Genomic DNA, 20,592 nt, shown 5'->3' on the forward strand with positions numbered 1-20,592 from the left:
TAAGACACACTGACAAGCATGCAGACAAAACACTCGTACACATAAAATAAAAATAAATATAGTATTAGAAGTATTATCCATGCAGTTATGCAAATAGGACCTCAAAGGAGGATCCTAGAACCTACCCATTCCTCCTTCCTCCCTTCTCCCTTCCCTCTGAACCCCCTCTTTCTTTTTTCTTTTTACATTCCTTTCTTTCTTCCTATGTGTCTTCCTATGTGTCCATCTCTTTATTCCTTTTTCTCCCACATCCCATAACAAGTCTTCTGAATTCTTTTTAAAAATTGCATGTGCTTTAGAGCAAACTCTAACTACCATTCTTTCTTCATACTTATCAAATGACAAAATATTAGTCTCTCTTTAATCTTAACCTCCTTCTGTCTGTCCACATTCCTATCCCTAGCCTATCCTCATGACTGTTTTCTAAAGGGCGTTGGTGATTTCCCATGGCTCCTTGGTGTGACCACTGCCTGCTCCTCCAGCCCCTTCCCTTACAATGATCCCCTGCTATCACAGAAAATGACTTTCAGTTTCCCATGCCTATACTTTCTTTGTGTACATCTTTCAGGAGACCTTCTCGGGAGACCACCCCCCATCCCTTCTGATTTCAACCTGCTCAAAACTACTTGACTTCTAGAGGTCAACTGAGATACCTTCTCTGAGAAGGCACTGGTGGCACACCACGGCCACTGCCATCCTGCTGAATATGGTGCCTTTCCACTATCAATCCTTAAGTGTCCTCAGAGGTTTTCTACTCTTGCCTGATTCTACCTTTATATACTGATGTTACCTGGATTTCAATCCATGGGCAAGGAGCACATTAAAAGCTGGAATAGAGCCTGTCATGGCTGAGCATCTAAAGTGGAATAGATATTCACAAGGGCTAGCTTCACAGTAGAAGCTACAATAGGACGCTTAAAACACTTGGCATTTTTAGATATAAGCAGAGTTCTTTGTAATTTCAGTGGAAGAACAGAAAGTACAACATGACAATGCCCAAAATTGTAACAATGCTCCATCAAGTTAGGTATGTTCGCTCAAGAAACAGTGATCCCCAGGTTTGTACAAATTATGCATGATAGTTAAAAGAAACTTTGTCCGGTTTTTTACATTCAACAATTACTTAGTGAATTATTATTATTATTATTATGGCTATTATTATTCCCCTTCTAGTGCATACTGCTTTAGGGAAGATTCTGTGTTTCCTTCTATGTCCAAGGATACAAATGACAGCAAACTTACTTAAGTATATCTTATTGAGAAATCATTTGGAAAACTCAGAGACTCTAGAACTGTAAAGTCTGTAGAATTTTTCAGTAGAATTTACTAAGCTGGTTAGCTTCTCTGGTACATCTCTTCACTGGCTTTTGTGAAGTGTTTCTAATAAAGCTACTACCATTACATTCACAGATGCAAATCTACTGCTTCGATGCGGACCGATTTTCAAGTTTTGAGGAAACAGTTAAAGGAAAAGGAAGGTTAAGGGCTCTATCCATTTTATTTGAGGTAATTATTGGACATGGGTTTACAATTGATTTCTTCTTAAATCATAGCAACTACCAGTTATATATATATATATATATATATATTAATATAAATACTTTCACAAGCTGAAGAGACCACACCCATAATGATCACTGGCAGTCATTTCCATTAAGAGTTGCCCTCATCTGGTATGTTTTTAAAAGAACTCATATTTATAACTGAATAGGTTTTTTCCTGCTAGAGTGGACAGTTATAAGTACACAGACTTGCCTGTCTATCCATGATGTGCCGTAACTCATGAGTAGTAACTGTAAATCATGGCATTTCCCATTTTTCTTTTCATAGTGTAAAATGTAAAGTTACCTGATTTTTATTTATTTTGTTTTTAACCTTGCTGTTGAAAAACAATGTACTTGGGACATACTGTTCTTTATACTAATTTGTGATGTATTATTACGCACTTAGTCAATTGTTGACTCCTGTTTTCATAGTGCCATTCTTCCCTGACAGATTGGAGTTGAAGAAAATTTGGATTACAAAGCCATTATTGATGGGACTGAAAGTGTTAGTCGTTTTGGTAAGCTGTTAAGATTATGAGATGAACACCTATGAGTATCTGCAGCATAACCAGATCACTTGGGAAAGATGGGGAGGATGGTGTCTTTAAAGACGAATGTTATCTCACTTCCCATACTTGACCGCTCTGTATATTTCTCACGAAGTAAAGAACCATTTATAAGATAATTTTGTGCCATAACAACTATGAAAACTTGGGCATGGTGGAACATGCCTTAAATCTCAGCATTTGGGAATCTTGGCAGGTAGATCTCTGTGAACCCAATGCAGTCTTCATCCATATGTCAAGTTCTGGGGCAGCCAGCCAGGGCTACACGGAGAGGTCCTGTCTCAAATGAATAAATTCTTAATAGATTAATTAAAAGTTTAATTTATAGGCTATCAATGTAAAAGGGAGTCTGCTATTCTCCAAATTCATTCTTTAAAAATAACCTTATTGTAGTATGCTTTTAAAACATTTATCTATTCTGAGTCTGCTTTGTACATCACCTTAAAGACTATATGAGACCAATTAATCTTACAAATACTAAATTATGAAGTGAAAAGAGACTTGTACTCAAGTGGACACCTGTGCCTTGGTGGTTTTCTTGGCAAATGAGTATGTCAAAGAGGTAAGATATTTACAAGAGGAAGGATGCTAACACTAAACGGGATGGAATTCCTTTATATTATTCTGCCTGGTGGGTAACTAGGTGGATCTTGTCATCTGTCACAGCAAATGCTATTCACAACAGTGGTGACAAGCTAGAAACCCGTGATTGCTATTTTACTTTTAGTAACAACCCACACAAACAATCTTCATCCTCCCCTGGTCATCAATAAAGTGAAAATCATTACTCTCTAGAAAGCCACCAAAGCAAAAACGAGAAACAAGACTCACGTAGACCTTTTTCTTAAAGGCAAAAGTCCAACCTGCGATTGATTGATCTTTGTCACTTACATGTGAGGATCAGAATTGACTGACATTTTCAGAAGTCAGGAACATGGGGACTCCTGCAGCAGAGAAGCCTGCTCCACCCCTCCTCCTGTCATCAAAAGCAAGGTCCAGCTGACGGCCCACTCAGTCCACCTAGAAAGCAAAATGCAACATTGAATACCATGAGCCACACTTAGTTCTCTCTCAATAAGTCAGAAAGTGGATTATAGCCAACTGAAGGAAGGGAAGCAGATGGGTTTCAACACTTTCTTCAAGGCGTAGAAAAGCTAAACCTAAATTATTTTCATGTTTTATGTCAGCTCATGGGACAAGAGAAACCAAATTACTAACTCTAACTTGTGAAGTTCTAGAACCTTCTCTATGTTCTTTTGAAGTCTAGACCATCCCCTAGAGTACAGCAAACTATGGAATTCTAATCTTGGGCTGCAAAGCTATTATTATAGAGAATCTTAGATATTGAAAGCAGTTCTTACCCTTAGACAAAGAGACTCTAGGAGAATGCTCAGACTTCCAACCCCAGATCCATTTTCTCATGTAGAGTCGTAACCAACTCAACACTACAAACATCATTCAGAATGGAAAATCTCCTTACTATGTCCTGGGCTGGTTTCTCATCTCCTACATTTCTCTCTAAAAGAGAAACCTCATTTCTCGTTGAGAACCTGTTCTTTCTGATCCTCCTCTTACCGTAGCTATTCTGTGCTTGACATTGTTGCACTTGGAGATGGAGGAATCGGTGGGGACTTTGCAGTGATGCAAAGATAAAATATTAATGTTTTTCAAGCAGAACACACCGAAAAATATGAATGAAATCTTTCTAACTGCAAAGAAGAGAAACTTCCAGGGAATGTTATCAGTGATTCTTGAATGGAAGGTCTCATCAGAACAACTTATGCTGCTACTTGCTCAACTGCAAACCAGGCCCAGGGATCTGTAAACCAAAGAATCTTTACAAGAGGTTCTGAGGTGGCTCCTTAAGTGCCATTGTTATAAGTAATAGTTGGTTTTAAATTCTCAGGAGCTTTCACTTAGTGCTTGGCTGTACTGTGGTTCTCGGTTACCTGTCTCTTTTTTTTTCCTCTCTTTGGAAGAGAGAAAGAAAACAAAAGAAAAGGAAGAGTGGATTCTGGATTAATGAGAAAGAAATAAACATCCTCTTTCTTCTTTTTCTTCTTAAACTTCTTTACCTTTAGTGTTTGTTCATGTTCCAAAGAAATTCTGTGTTCCACATCTCCACAGAGGTCTCAAACCTTTGTCCTCTCTGCCCTGACTTGAGATCATCTGGCATCAATTCATCTCTCCCGGGTACCAGAACATCAATTTCTGCCTCTTTATTTAATTAGTATATACCAAAATCACATTTTCATAAGACACACGCATAAAAGAAATTTTATCTTTAGTAGATTATCTAATCACCAAACAATCAAGCCTTAAAAGCAGGAATCAGAAACTGGTGAATACCCACAGAGTAACAGGAAAATTCTGATCAGTTCCTGAGAACTTGAATTGAGATCTGAACTCTGATAATCATCTTTTTCATTTCTGAGATTATAATTTAATCACATTTCTCTCTTCCATTTTCTCACTCCCCCAACCCTCCCACATAATCCATAAAATCCATGGCCTATTTTCTCACTAATTTTGATTTCATGCATATATATCTGTGTGTGTGTGTGTATTACTAAATATAACCTATTCGATACATATAATGCTACCTATATGTATGTTTTCAGACCTGACTACTTAGCACTGGACAACCAATTGATGTGCCCTTCCCTGGAGAAGACCACTTCTCTTGTTCATAGCTTCCCTCAGTTGTCTAAAGTTCTTCGTGTAGGACTAAGGTCACATGGGCTTTTCCCAGTCCCACTTCGACTCTGAACTTTGATAATCTCATCTTGACATTGGACATTTCATAGACATCATTAGTCCATTAAGGCAAACAAAATGTAAACTTTCTAGTGGACTAAAATAAGATTTTATTTGATCTTGGAGAAATGTAACTCAGTCAAATAGGTTTCTGTTTATAAGATTTAGCTTTTAGCTCAAGCGTAATCAATAAGCTCTAATTTTAATTATTCACAATACGCATGAATAGTGTGATCAGGAAGTTGAAACTCTTGAAAACACTTCCGTTTTCCCTGGGTTTTGACTTTGGTTAATGTCTGCATCATCTGGGAAGAGATTTAAAAATGCATGTGGCCAGGATCCAGCCCTAGAAGTTTTATCTCCAGTGGCAGAAAGTGTGATGCTGGTGTGATTTTTCAAACTCCTTCGGTTATTCTAATAATGTGCCACCTCACATAACCTCAGTTGGCTTCGGGAACTACCATGTAATGAAATAAATCTCCTGGATAGAGCAGAAGAGGTGCATTGTACAGCAGAGTGAGAAAGATGAGCATTTAACTAATGAGTAAATCACTACCTCTGTGAGTAATGGCAGAGCAGAGAGAGCTGGATGCCCAAGGTAGTACTGTGGACAAGCACTGTTGGAAGACCCAAAATAGAATGCCTCCATAATTGTATAGGGATTTTCTAATCTGCATGCAAGTTCATGTACAAGAATATACATAACACAGATAAATATAAGAATAGCTTGCACATAATTATAAATGTGTATATGCATAGAATATTCTCAGTACATTTTCCATTTTTGAGTTGACTGTCTTCACAATGACTCTTTTCTGAGGACTGGCCTCATGAAGACCAGGCTGACGTCAAACTCACTGTGCCACTTGGAATGGCCTTGGGCATCTTATCCTCTTGTCTCTACATTTTATAGCAAAGATTACAAGTATACACGGCCACACTGGTTTTATTAGGTTCTTGGGATCAGATCTAGGACAGCATATGTTCTAGGCAAGCAGTCTAGCAAGTGTAGTATATCCTCACCCCTAAATCCTCACTCTTTAAATCTTGATCGTAGCATCCTTAAAGTTTGTATCATTTCTCCTTTCACAAGTAACTGAGAGCAGAAGTTCCAAGCTGCCTATATGAAGATAACTTCTAATGATTGCTTTTAGAAGGGAAGACACTTTTAAACCTATAGTCCACCTAGAATTGGACAGTATTTGTAATCTACAGCACAGTTACAGGTGAGGGTGTAGCATAGTGACAAAGTGCAAACTTGCATGCTTAAAGTCCTAAGTTCACTCCCTAGCACCCAGTGAATGAATGGATGATGAATGAACAAATGATAATGAATGAATGAATGAATGGGTGCTTGAAATTCATTTGTTTCTTCAAGGATAATTAATACAGTTCTGCTCATTGAAAATTCTATTAACTCTACTCTACCTATTACCATTTCAGCTATCAGTTAATCATGTACATACAGATCTTTATTCTCCTTTATTCTTTTTTCTTTTTCTGCAAAATATGATACTCTTATGGTTTTCACAGTCACATATGGTCAGGAAGACTTCCAATCTGACAATGACATTTGTCTAGTTTTTTATTATTCAAGATTATCTGATTTATAGACTCTGTATTTTATTTAAACTTTACAACCAGTCTTCCAGTTCAGATAAATAGCATGGAGAATGGATCACGCCATTAATCCTGGCACTGGTCTACATGGTGAGTTTCAAGACAGGCAGAGCTATATAGTAAGACAAACAAGTAGACATCATCAACAACAGAAACACACGCTCAAAGGGTACACACACACACACACACACACACACTCTCTCTCTCTCAAAGGGTACACACACACACACACACACACACACTTTCAAAGGGTACACACACACACACACTCTCTCTCTCTCTCTCTCTCTCTCTCTCTCTCTCTCTCTCTCTCAAAGGGTACACACAAACATACACACACACAAATGCACCCTACCATAATATTGAATTTTCAAAGCCAGGCCATGATCATTTCTACCTTTTTGAAGAGTTTTTCTCCTCATTCTCTCTAGACTATATTATAACATAGATTCTATTTGTACTTCAAATTTGTGGCTATTTTAAACCATGTTGATTCTGCCGTTCATAGCTTCTGGGAAAGGGAATATCAGATTTCTTCATTCGAGTGACTCAGTATATCAACCACATTCACACTCAGGAGTAACTGGCTAACACAAAACTCCAGTTTTGTTTGTTTGTTTGTTTGTTGTTTTATTAGTGGTGGTTTGGTTTGGGTTTTGGTTTTTCTGTTTTGGTTTTTAAGAGAGGGAAAGGTCATGAAGTTGAGTGTGGCGATAGGAGGGAGAAGAATCTGAAGGAGTTGGAGTAAGAGAGGGAAAGAATATGACCAAAATATATTGTATAAAAAATTTAAAGCAAAAGAATAGAGAAAGGAAAAAAAACATGTTGCAGAAAAACAATATTTTTGTTCAAAACTGGTGTAGAAATACAATTGGTATTTTTCTTGTATTGTGATTGTGCACCGTGACTTTGATTAATTCATCTATTAAATTGAATAGTCTTTTAAATATGTTTCCCAATATACATGTTTAATTCAATTTTATTTTGAAGCATGCAAGTTTGGTACATGGTAAAAGTAACACTAAACTTGAAAAAGAAGACACTTCAAGCATGTTAAATTGCTTCTATATTGTCAGTGAAGAAAATAAATGTTCTTCATCTGCAGATAAGCTTACTTAATTTCCTTGCCTTACAAATTCGTATCAGTGCAATTTTGTTTGTGCCCTTAATTCTTTCTTTTTTATTCTTTAAAGCATTTCTTAAAAGACAGCTGTTTATTCAGAACACAACACACACTTCTTTTCATAAGAGTAATATTTTCATTATTTATTCTTTTTCACAATATATGAGCTTGTCCTCTACTACTACAACTGAATTTTCCTTAATTGTCATTAATAGTGTTTTCTTGTGCTTCCCACATACCAAAGTGTTAAAAGAATGGAAATGTCCTAATATGTGAGACGAGTGCAACAAAGAGCAGAGGAACATTCATTGGTATTGATTTTGAAATTACAAAGAATTCAGAGTCCAAGGAATGCTGGCTTGAACACACTTTGGCTTTCTTTATTTTCCCAATTTCCCCGACAATAATCACTTAATTACTTTTCCAAGAATTTCCCCAGTCTCCCGCTTCCTTTAAAAATATTTTTCAGAGTGATTACATAGTTCATTTTGCAATTGCTGTGGGAGTGGTAGCCATTTTGAGGCCTATTTATTTAGAAAGCCCTAAATAAAACCCTAAAAAAATAGTTTTTAATTGAAATAGAATTACATCATTTTCCCTTCTCCTTTCTTTATCTCCCCCAGGCCATCTCATGTACCCCTCCACTCTCAAGTTTTTCTTATTTTTTAATTATTACTATTACCCACATTCACCTATATATGTATATATGTATATGTATGTATGTGTATGTATGCAAAAATGCATATAAATACAACCTGATGAGTGTGCTTTGTTGCTTGTGTGTATATGCCTTTGAGGGCTGACCACTCTTCATTGGCCAACTAATGAGGGAGCTAAAGCTCCCTCCTCTAGCATTCATGGCTGCCTGTGGTTCTTTGTCTAGGGATAAGAGTTCATGAAATTGTCCTCCTTTCATGTTAACATGCTCATTGATATTATCGTCATTACAGTCTTATTCCTACAGCCATTTCTAGGAGAGACTATTTCCCAACCAACATCCTGGTATTCTGGATCTTAAAATCTCTCTGCCTCCTCTTCTGTGATGTTCCCTGAACCGCAGGTGCACAGTCATGCTCTGTCTGCAAATTGTGATCATGGCAATTCCCATAAATCCTAAGAGCTTTTCTCAACACCCCAGCCCCAAGTTAAAGAGCATCCCCTTAAGTAACCCACACAGGCCTCTAACTCCTGATCCTCCTCCTCAGCCCTGCAGTTGCTGGGATGAAGTCACGGGGCCGTTCAATCAGCACCCTTAATTGATCCCTTTTCATCGTGTTTGATATCAAACAAAAGCGATGATCTGAGACACCCTTGTCTCATTCTTGATTTCCGGGGGAAGCTTTCAGGAAGTTGCCCTTAAACCAATGCTCACTATAAAAACTAATCTATAACAGCAGCATAGGTCTTTGTTTTTCATTCTGTAAACTAGAATGAATTTTTTTTCAAAAGACGTAGCTGATTTCTATTGAGGTAATCATATATTTCTTTATCTTTTTATATGAAATGATCTTTTTTCAGCATCATGTTGGAAAACAAGCTATCTAACAATCTACAAAGATATATTTGAGACAATACGTAGAATGTGGTTTCCTTTGCGCACGCTCTCCCCCTCCTCCAAATATAAACTTAAATTCTTAAACTTAAATTCTAACTAAATATATAAGTAAGAATGTGTCCTTGTGTTGTAGCAGATTTAATAACTAAGTTCCAGCATTGGGATTCCAGCTGAGCTGTGTCTCATTACTTCACAGGAAAGCAGGCTGCCTTAGATCCGTTCATCTTGCAGAACCTCCTGCCAAACTCCACTGACAAGTACTACATTTACAACGGATCACTGACATCCCCTCCCTGCACAGACACCGTCGAATGGATTGTTTTTAAGGATACAGTTAGCATCTCTGAAAGCCAGGTACTCTCAGAGATTCACGTAATGAAGTGATTGGAAGCCATTTGTGAAAGCATTATTTTGTAGCTCTGCTGCCTGCCGTGTGTCAGTTTAGAGCATTTACCGAAGCTTTTGAGGCAGGCGCGTTAAATGATTTGGTCTTCTTTCCAGCTGGCTGTATTTTGTGAAGTTCTCACAATGCAACAGTCCGGGTATGTCATGTTGATGGATTACTTACAAAACAATTTCCGAGAACAACAGTACAAGTTTTCCAGGCAGGTGTTTTCTTCGTACACTGGGAAGGAAGAGATTCATGAAGCAGGTATGGATTGAAATATTTCTTCACGTCCCTCACAGACTCGGCAGAGATGGTTATTCTGCTGCGGTGGAAAATGCACAAGACACACACAGCTTTGGAAAGGTTTAAATTAACTTTTCTAGCTGTAGGCGAGCAATTTAGCTGCCCCGAATCATGGTTCCCACATCTACAAATGAGAATTTGAAAAACTCCATTCTTCCTCTATGAATATTTTACAGGCGAGGGGAAAAAAAAATAAGAGCTGCTAAATAGAAGCAAGTTTTCCTAATCCCACGACAGTAGGTAACATAGCAACCTAGGCCATCCAAACTCCCTTTAAAGCGTATGCTGCACTAAACGCTATAGAAGGAAGAGGAGTAAGAAACCAAGATGTTCAGATATTGGGTTGTCATGTCTGGTAGGGATGATCGTGGATTTGAGCTGGAGACAGAAACATTAACTGAATCTCAACCTGAGATTATGGTACACACACCTGTGTTGCTAGTTCCAAGACAAAAATTAAGAACCTACTGTACTGAATTGCTGTTGATAGACAAAGATGTCCTTGGTTTCCTTCTTTGGGGGGAAATAACTTTATCTTTGTCATAACCAACTAATAGAAAAAAGGGTGGGTGTTTGGGATCCTTGTGTGTGTTTTGTGCCTTTTCTGACTGACACAGAATCAGAAGCCCTTACTACCAGATGACACAACCAGAGGTATCCATAACTTCTAACTTTCTGTTTATATAAGACTGTAGCAATCCATGTAGAGATAGTTGAAGTTGCCTTCATTTTGGGGTATTAAGACTTCTGATTCTGCCCTGCACTTAAATTTTTGTTATGAATGATATTAATTTAATAATCAACTTCTTTTTTAATTACATGTTATCATTTATGTTTAAATTTAAGTGAATCATTAACGTTCATGCTTTTATTATTTTAATATTATATTTGGAATTGTTTGTTATCCAACAAAAGGCATGACAACATTGTCAAATAACTATATCTAGTGTGACAGTAGCATTCAAAATAAAATTTGATTCCTGGTAAAACTAATTTCTAAAGCCATAACAAAGTCTTTAGTGGTCTTTATAGTGAATAATAGGTAATTGATTAGAAAGATGGAAATGAACCTAAACTACCTCCCTTTCTAAAATACAGTAGACAAAATGACAAATTAAAAATGTGATTTCTGCGCTGGAGGGTTAAGAGCATCGACTCCTCTTCTAGAGGTCCTAAGTTCAATTCCGCAACCACATGGTGGCTCACAACCATCTGTAATGGGATCTGATGCCCTCTTCTGGTGTGTCTGAAGATAACTACAGTGAACTCATAAAAGAATAAATACATTTAATATATATTATTTCTTTTACATTGTACTTTAAATCACATCTTATCAAAACCGTGGATGGAACCTCACGTCTTTAGGAATAAGATCATAATCTGTCACTTAACATAGGTCTTTGGTGCTCAGTGATACCAATGCTAACCCTTCATCAGCAAGCTCTCTTCTTTCCCACTGTACTCTTTGAGGTCCTCTGAAGCAGGGAAACCCATTCTCACAGGTCACACTGAAGAAGTTTTCTCTACGCCCCAGGCCACTCCCTGCTGTCTTTACATCTTTGCTCACTCGTCATTCTCTGAAAGTCATACAAGACATTCCTCCACTCAGAGACTGTCTCTTATCCCCATTATGTCTGAATTTGTCCCAGGCACAGGACTACTCTCAGGTAACATCATAACCAGAAAGTTTAAGGTAAATAATGCTCATCTGGTCTCTGTTCATTATGCCCAAGTTTGTGTTTCTCAGTAACAACCAGACTATAGCAATTGCCGGTGCTCATGACTCTCCCATAGCCCTCTAAGCCCATGATGCAACTACGTATTTTATCTCTTTATGTGCATTTCTGAGCTAAGCCCAGTTGCTGAATATTCACTGCATGCCTGAAGGAATCAATTTCCATATAGTAAAAGCATGATGATGCTTGATAAGTATACTCTGCACTGTCCAGTGTGCAACCCACATGTAGTTCTGAACTGCCATAGGGCAATATAGTTTACATAATTAAGTTAAAGGCTTAATTGAGTATCCACAGCAAGCAACAACAGCTACCTGCTATTGGGTAACACTCCCTTACCTTGAACCAAAGTCTGTTTATACTTAAGTGTATTATACTTAAGCCTCACATCACTCAGCTCATGATGCTGGCCAACATTTTCATGGTTTCCAGTTCGGGAAGCTGACACTGAGTGATTTGTCCCAGTTTACACAGCTAGAAAGAGGTGATGTCAGTATTTGACCTCAGGTATCTCCAACTTTAAAGCCTGCCATAGCTCTTTCCACTTTGCCTAATATTTTGAAAGGAATGTAATTTTGTAATAAAATCAATGACCTTAAAAAACAAGGTCAGACGGAGACACTCACTGCAGTCTCCGTTCCCCTTGGTATCCTGAGTTACGATCAGTCAGTGAAGAGGTTACTGCGGAAGGCAGGCAGCTCGCACACGGAACACGGAGGCATCACTCTTACTCCTGGCAGCTGCTCCTGGATGCTGCCTCAGTACCCCACAGCTCTGTTGCAGCATTGTCCTGGCTGACAGAGTGATGCATATCACATATTGTCATTTTGTTTGAAAATAATTATAATTTCCTAACTAGGAAAGGGTGCTATTGGAAATAGATCTATCCCTTTAAATTGGAGGGAGCTTCTACTTCCCCGTCTTACTCAACGAGCCTTTCCTCCATCCTTGCAAACGGACCTTTCTGCGAGCCATCCTGGTCTTTTTCCTGCAGTCAGGCTGTTTTTATTGCCTCGCTTCAGAACTTAGTCACATGCTTCACGTCCTTGGTTGATTTTCACCTGTCACAGCTCGCTGTCATGGAATAAAGGACAGCCACTGTCCTGTGGGTGCAGACTTCTTCTCCCTTGATAAGTGAGGAACAAAAGAGAGAATTAAAGAAAGGTTAAGGTTCACTTGTTCCTTAGCCTTTGGGCCTGCAAAGAGCACGTGCTACTGGCAACGGGCACAGCAGGGTTGAGAAGCCTTAGATTTCCAGACAAGGCAGAGCCACGATCTTCTTTATTTAATATCCTTTGATTTTTTTTAAATGCTCAAAGTCTTCAAAGGAGTGCATAACATACAGTCCACATTCATGATAAAAAGACAGTTTCAAAAATTTTTAATTTTAAAAACAGTATCTGTGTCATAATAAAATTAAGAAGTCATTTTCTTGGTGACTGATAAAAAGAATCTATTCAGTCCCCTCACTTGAACTCTGTCGCTATTCAGTTGCAACAGTTATTATATTTGACAATAGTGTGTATTCAGCATATAAAGATAATTATAGACTAATCTCACAGATTCTCATTGTATAATGTTTTGCATTTGCTGAACTTATTTTAAAAGAGTGAGCTGCATGCTCTCAGCAGTTGAGAAGGGAGACTTGGGAATGTTTAGAACTGGAGCATTTGTTTATGAGCAGGATCTGTTCTCTTTCTATCTCAGCAGCTTGCATTTCAGGAAGCATTCACTATTATTGCATTTGCTGAGCATATATATCCTTATGATAGTTCTCTTAATTATGAATGCACTAGCTGGGCTGGAGAGATGGTTCCATCATTAAAAGCACTGACTGCTCTTCCACGGGTCCTGAGTTCAATTCCCAGCAACAACATGGTTGGTTCACAACCATCTGTAATGAGATCTGATGCCCTCTTCTGGTGTATCTGAAGACAACTACAGTGTACTTATATATAATAAATAAATAAATTATTTTTAAAATTATTTTTAAAATGAATGGACCATCTCTTTTCTTTTTGAAGCTGAATTTGAGAGCAATTTTAGGGTAGATTCAGGTTTTGATTTGTATCAAATTTAATCTGAAAAGAAGGCATTTCATGGGTGCTTTTGTTAAAGTAGAAAGTCTGAGTAAGCTCACAGAAGACACTAAAGATACTTCTTAATGTCATCACTCAAAATTGGCCACTGAAAGCTCAATGTGCTTTTTGTCTTTTCACTCCAATCAAAAACATTGCACCTCACAATGGTAAATATGTTACACAGAGATATTAAATGAACCTCTAAGGAAGCATTTAAACTGTCATATACTATTCCAATATTTAGTGAAAATTTATAAAGAAAATTTTTTCCTCAATCTTGGACATTCGGGGTTTTCACTTTATTTTTACTTTTGACCTTTATAAATATCTAACATTGTCATTTTGGCTGCAGCAGAAGTAAAAAGAATGGTAGAAATTGTCAGAACCTTGCTCTCGATACATCCATCACAGATACGTGTCTTTTCAGCATACATACCAAATCATGGCACAAAGCATGTGACTCCCTGTTTCCAGGTTCACTCTGAGGTGAAAGCCCAGACCATACTCATTTTCACATTGACAGAGCCTCAGTATTCATCTCATCAGAACATCAATGCTCTGCGTTTCTGCTCTGATGTGAGGCTACCATTTTTAGACAGGCACTTCATTTGGGCATCATAAAGTAGACATTATAGATTCTAAGAATCCTAGAATGTAGTCGAACCATCTGATTGGGAAGGCTTTAGTAGAAGCTGTCTTCTAAATAATAAGTCCTGTAGATAACAGTTTAAACATGAACAGAGTAGGAGAGGTTCACGTTTATTCCCATCCTCTCGAGTACTATATGCTTTCTTGCTCCTAGCACACTAGCAAGACTCTCCCATTGAAGAGCAGAGCATTCAGAACACACAATCTGAGCTTCAAAGACCAGAGTACATTGACTTCCAAACTCAGCACCAGTAACTTGATGATATAAAAATCATGAAGTTGTCAACGTTATAAACCACCGTGTCTTCACCCATAAAATAAGAGAGATTACAGCTGGTCCCTTCAGAGGGCTGCTGTAAGATTCAAGTGAGCTAAAATCTGCAAGGTACTACCACACCTTAGATGAGTGAGCTACACACTCGGTGACTGATATTGTTGTCATGTGTCGCATGCATAAAGAAACAAGAAATCACGGTGAAGAAATAGAGCTCTGCAAAATTTGCATGACGAGCATTTCAAATAATTATGGATTGTACTCCAAGAGTTACCTAGCACCATAATGAATGTAGTATAAAAACTTTAAAAGTAGTAGAATATAGTGTGCTTTTCAAGACAGAGAGCATGTTGGGAGTATCTCTGTAGAATAATGTACACAAAGCATGTAGCATAAGGCAATGAACTACAAGATATTTTCTATCAATTCCTGGGAAATGTCATTATGAATTATACATTAGCAACCCTGCTTTCTGGGAAGTCAGTAGCTGTAAAAGTGGGTTTTAGCATCACACCTAGATGGCACTAACTCCAATTATAGTCAGGAAAGAAAAAAAAATCACTTACTTCTCAGACGATCATGCAGTACGAATTAAACTGCTGATAAAGTTGTTCTCAATCCCTGGAGAAGAGCGTGAAGTATATCTACATGCACAGTCAGCAAATGATGGCATTTTTGACACTGCCCTAGGCACACCCACCTGAACTTTCTTACCTTTCTACATTTTTAGCCGTAGTTCATGCAACTCAGAATATGCTCCCTCCCTCCTGGCAAACTCCATGTGTTTCAGGACACACCCTAGAACAAGGAAGTCCAGAGAAAACTCAAACTTAGCTGTGCCCTCTTGTTAAACAGAGATTTGTCACAACCAAAAAGGTCACTGGTATTTCTCCTCCACGTCTTTTCTGCTATCTTTTCTTTCCCTGCCTTTTCCCTTTGCCTTCAAGATACTCAGAACTTTGATTGGCAATTTTGTAGTTCTTTCTTAATGGAGTACAAGTTCTTCCATACAAATAACAACTAATTAACCGCTGACCTTTATGCAAGCTAAACATGACACTCTATGAACTTAAGTGGATATAGGTGGCTTTTGATGAATCCCATGTGGCCCGAGTAACAGTTGTTTGTTTGGTTCTGGTTTATTGAGCATTTCTCTATGAGTGAAGTCTAGAATTTAGAAACTAAAGGTCCATGAAGCTTTCTGAACGTCAGTCTTTGAAATCTATGACAGGGAGGAGCTTCCAACAGGCAGGAGCAACAGCTGCACCTACATGCCAGTAGTAACCAGAACCAACCTGGGTGGTGGAAGATTGGGTCTGATTTTAATCCAGAACAGATATGGGTCTCTGACAAAGTTGATATGGTAAGAAGCCCCTTCGCTTCTGAATGGCACTTAAGTACTTTCTAGAACTCTGTTTGTTCTTCACGAACCAGGTTCCCTGTTTCAGCCACTGTTGCTTAAAGAATGGATAGCTATGATCCAGATTGAGTATAACTTGTGGAAAGGAAATGAACGGCAGCATTTGCTTCCAGTACAGTTGATGAGACCCATACATGGAAATTATAATTCTCTTACTGTTGAAATTTGTGTTAGCATTTTTAATATCTAAATACATACTGATCTAAAAAGGAATTCTAGACTTTCAGCACAAATTGTTGGCTGAGTAGAGTTTATTTATTTCTAATAAAATAATTATCCAAATTTCTGGAGAAATTATTCAGTGATTACAAGAACCCACTGCTAAGAGTGCCTAATAGGCTTGCAGAGGCCCTGGGTTCAGTTCCCAGTCCAGTGAAGGTCTGCTCATAGCCACCTACAATTCTAGCTAGAGAGTGTCCTCACTCTTTTCTAGACTGCACCATTGCCTTCAAGGAATGTGTACAACTCCACACAGAGACATATACACTACATATTCATGTAATTTAAAATAAAAATAATATATTAGCTAAAGGCTTATATTATTAAATTATTGGTTATCAATTAATAAAAGGGATATTTTAAAAAATAATGTTCTTATTTAATAAAGCTCAAATGTATTTGATTCACAACATATAGAGGTGAGTTAGTAAGCCAAGGGGAAATCTTCCTTGTAAGGGAAGCATTTTTATTTTTAAAAAGGCTTATGGAAGCCTAGTAGTATAGTAGCCTCTTAAAATATATACCTATTTTAAAGGAGGTTAAATTGAGTAACCATATTATGAGGAGGTGACAATAACTCCAACTGGACATTGTATGCTACCAAATACTCAAGAATTAAGAATGAATTCCATCGTTCTGAGTGGCTCACTAGCAGGGTCTGATAGGATTTCTAAACTTTATGGGTCATAGCCATTGCTATTGATTACACACCAGAATTTAACACTAAGATCCTCTTGCTGAAGATACCATGTGCTTATGTCATGGAATATAGAGGAATCTTGCTGGTACTCGACTGGAAGCTTCAGCCTTCTGGCATGCATTCATATTGCTTGAAGGTGCCAAAGGAGAAAAGTAATCATCATTCTCACCCAGCTCTGAATCCTGAGAGCTACAATAATGACGTAACTGCAAGATAGGCCCACTGGTACAATAGTGGCACAAACGTTACAGGTGTAATCAACCACCTTTTACAAACTGGATTTAAGGCCCACTCCACAAGATGGGACTCATCCATACCCTACACTGTCAACAAGACCAGGAACCTGTAGCTAGATAGGCCCTGGCCCCTGAGGAAAAGTCTATTTATACTATTCTGCTAAATAAATGTAGCAATAGCACAACTCCTAAGACACATCCTCATATGGATAGACCAGTGAATGACTCAACCTGCATTGGACGTTTTCTTTGTAGTGAATGACAATTAACATAGAAATCTACAAGTGGCCGACATGTAGAGCACAAGAGACTTTGGGATGCCTAGCTTTCAATAGGATGGCTCTGCCACACTGTTCACTTGAGGCTCAAAGATCTATGCAGAGGAGGAAGAGGAAAGATTCTGAGAGTCAGGGCCATAAGGAAACAGCGTCTTTCAGCCACAGAAGAGCAGGTGCACTTAAGAACCCACAGAGACTGTGTCAGTGCACACAAGACCTGAACAAACTTGAGCCAGACAAAATCCCAGTATAAAGGAGTGCAAATGAGCATGAATCCCACTTCAAGCAAAGTATCTATTGCCAACAGAAAACTGCTAGGAAAAATAATGTCGGTTTTCTTAATTGAGTGACACTGTGCACTGTACTACTCCTAAGACAGGTCCCATGCTCAGGAGTAATCAGTCAACAGAAACAGGCCTTCACAATTCTAAGAGAGAGAAAATATGACATGGAGTGGTTAAGAAGGTGATGATCTGCAAATAGTTGAGAAAGAAGAATGAAAAAATAAAAGAGAAATACATAAACCCAATATAATTAATTGAAATAATTAATATGGCCATATTAGTCATAAGTAAGATAGCTAGGAAATGAAAACCTGACATCAAAGAAATATGACTTCCTTTGAAATCTCTCACTTCATATTAACCCAGATGGATTGAAGCATCTCCTGTTTGTCACCAGTAAGATCAGACAGAAATGGACAAGCCAGAGAAGCTAGATAAGAATGCTGTGAGTGTACCAAAGACTATACATGGACTGACCCATGGCTCCAGCTGCATATGTAGCAGAGGATAGCCTTGTTGGGCACCAATGGAAGAAGCCCTTGGTCCTGCCAAGGCTGGACACCTCCAGTGTAGGGAAATGTCAGGGGCAGGAAGGGGGTGGTTGGGGAGGGGAACACCCTTATAGAAGAAGGGGGGAGGATGGGATAGGGGGCTTGTGTCCAGGAAACCTGGAAAGGGAATAACATTTGAAATGTAAATAAAAATATCCAATTAAAAAAACAAGCTTAACAAGAAAAATAATGTTGTGGGTGTATCCCAAGTAACACTTTCCTACTTTTCTCAAGTCCTTTCTGTTTAATGTGCCTCATTAAATTAACTGAATTTTAAAGAGCGCATCTTACAGAATGTCTGTCACTTTACTGTATCCATTTGCTCCAGAAAGAGGGACTTATTTTAGAGGAGAAGATCTGCGAATTATATTGCCAGGAATCCTCCTCATACCTTCCACGGGTGCACTCCTCTACCAGGAAGGAGATGATCTCAGTTTTCCATTGATAGCTTATGTGCTGCCTTTATTTTAGAGACTGGTTGATGGCTTTCTGCCATCTGGTGGAAAATCACAGAACAGTCACGGATAGCATTATATCACATAGTCTAAACATAACTAAGGTAATATATTTTTGGTCTGAGTTCACATTTTTTCACAATGAAAGAATATTTTATTTATTCTTTTTAACGTTTTTATTGAGTATTTTATTTATTTACATTTCAAAGGTTGTCCCCCTTCCTGGCTCCCCCTCCATGAACCTCCCACCCCATACTCCTCCCCTTAACCTCTAAGAGGGTGCGCCTCCACCCACCCATCCATTCCCACCTCAAAGGAACACCTCACTCTAACTACCCCTCCAAACAAAAAATAACATTACTTGTTTGCAGGAAAAAACCTCTAGCTCATGTAAATGTATCCCTGTATTCATTCAAACATGTGCTTGTATTTTGTGAGTAATTAATGTAGTGCATCAAGCACAGCGTTGATCTGCTAAATTCTAATACCGTGTTTAAGGCAGCCTACTTGTGCAGGGAACTCTTAGTCTCGGTTGCCCTCATGTGTTTATGAGATGAATTACAAACTAGAAGAGACAAAAAAAAAATCCATTAGGATCACATTCTGAAAAGGCTGCTGGCATATTTTCAAATTTCTTACCCATGGGAATTGATTTATCTAAGACACCTACAGACTTACATGACACAACTTTGTAGTTTCATATATCCCTTGAAAACAGTGCCCAGCCAGTGAGTTTGTTCTCTCTGTGTGTCTTTCTGTCTCTCTCTGTCTCTCTCTCTTTCCCTCTCTCTCTCTCTCTCTCTCTCTCTCTCTCTCTCTCTCTCTCTCTCTCTCTCTCCCTCCCTCTCTCTCTAATTAATTATTTTATTTATTCCAAATGTTGCCCCCTCCCAGAGTTCTTCACCCCATTCCTCCTCCCCTTTGCTGTTAAAAGAGCGGTCTCCCCTCTCCCCAGCCCCATCCTCTTTCCCTGAGCATCAAGTCTGTACAGGATTAGGTACATCCTCGGCTACATAATGCTGGGGAGGAAGGGGTATATCCCATCATCCTGTGTCTGCTCTTTGATTGGCGGCTCCCAGGACTCAATGGGGGTGACTTTAGCCAGTGAGTTCGTCAATTCATCTTTGTCCTGAGAGATTTTTCTCTCTGTCTGTGGGATCCAACTTTTCCTGTGTAAGTTACCCTAAGCTTATCACATATCTGTACACACTGCAGAGCATCAAGACTGCTTCCGACAGGACTGAAGTTTTGCTCAGTTCCAAGCCATGGTGATCTTAAAGTTATTTTAAGAAGATTTGAAATTTTTTTTCACAATATTATTTCCACATGAGACAAATATCCAAATTTCCTGTGTTATTTATTTAATCTTTTAATGATGCCAGAGATGGATTTTAATCACCAGTTCTCAAAAAGGCCGAATTGATGGTTGTAGTTATGATATGGCTTTCTAGGGTTGGGAATTTTGAATTATTTCTCAAATAGCAAACATATCCAAATATAGGCCATGTTTTATAGTTGTTGGTTTTTTTCTTTTTTCAAAGTCCTGAGCTAAATATGTTCATCAAGTCTCAAACAAGGCATATACAGACACCATGAGTTTGCAGATTTCCTATCTTGATGTTTCTAAAAATGAATGTCCATGTCAAATGCTCTCAAAACCATGTTCTGGGCAATAGCAAAGGAAAAGGGAGGGAGTTAGGATTCTTATTATATTCTAATGGGATTGAGACGGCAGGAGATAATCAGAGTATGGTGTTTTCAAGTGGGACTTTGGAAAGTGGAAATTGGGTTTGTGGGTGGAGCGCCTGTTCCTGAATCCTGGTGGTGGTATAAGGACAGAGGAAAAGACCATAT

General features: G+C 38.4%; 1 protein-coding gene and 1 long non-coding RNA gene across 6 annotated transcripts in view; one reads left to right on the top strand and one right to left on the bottom strand.

Moving 5' to 3' along the window:
• Positions 1 to 20,592, top strand: part of Ptprz1 (protein tyrosine phosphatase, receptor type Z1) — a 182,619-nt gene that overhangs the window by 94,080 nt on the left and 67,947 nt on the right. For all 5 annotated transcript variants that reach the window (XM_087656159.1, XM_087656160.1, XM_087656161.1 and 2 more), the window contains 4 exon segments: positions 1,411 to 1,506; positions 1,996 to 2,062; positions 9,362 to 9,519; positions 9,667 to 9,817. In XM_087656159.1, coding sequence (XP_087512285.1) covers positions 1,411 to 1,506; positions 1,996 to 2,062; positions 9,362 to 9,519; positions 9,667 to 9,817 — 472 coding nt within the window.
• Positions 12,591 to 15,220, bottom strand: LOC147994770 (uncharacterized). The gene is made up of 2 exons (XR_015685961.1): positions 15,162 to 15,220; positions 12,591 to 12,718 (listed from the first exon to the last, which is right to left on the bottom strand). It is a non-coding gene; the product is annotated as an uncharacterized LOC147994770 (long non-coding RNA).

The sequence above is a fragment of the Rattus norvegicus genome, chromosome 4 (genome assembly GCF_021556685.1).
Source record: "Rattus norvegicus strain SHRSP/BbbUtx chromosome 4, alternate assembly SHRSP_T2T, whole genome shotgun sequence".
Lineage (NCBI taxonomy): Eukaryota > Metazoa > Chordata > Mammalia > Rodentia > Muridae > Rattus > Rattus norvegicus.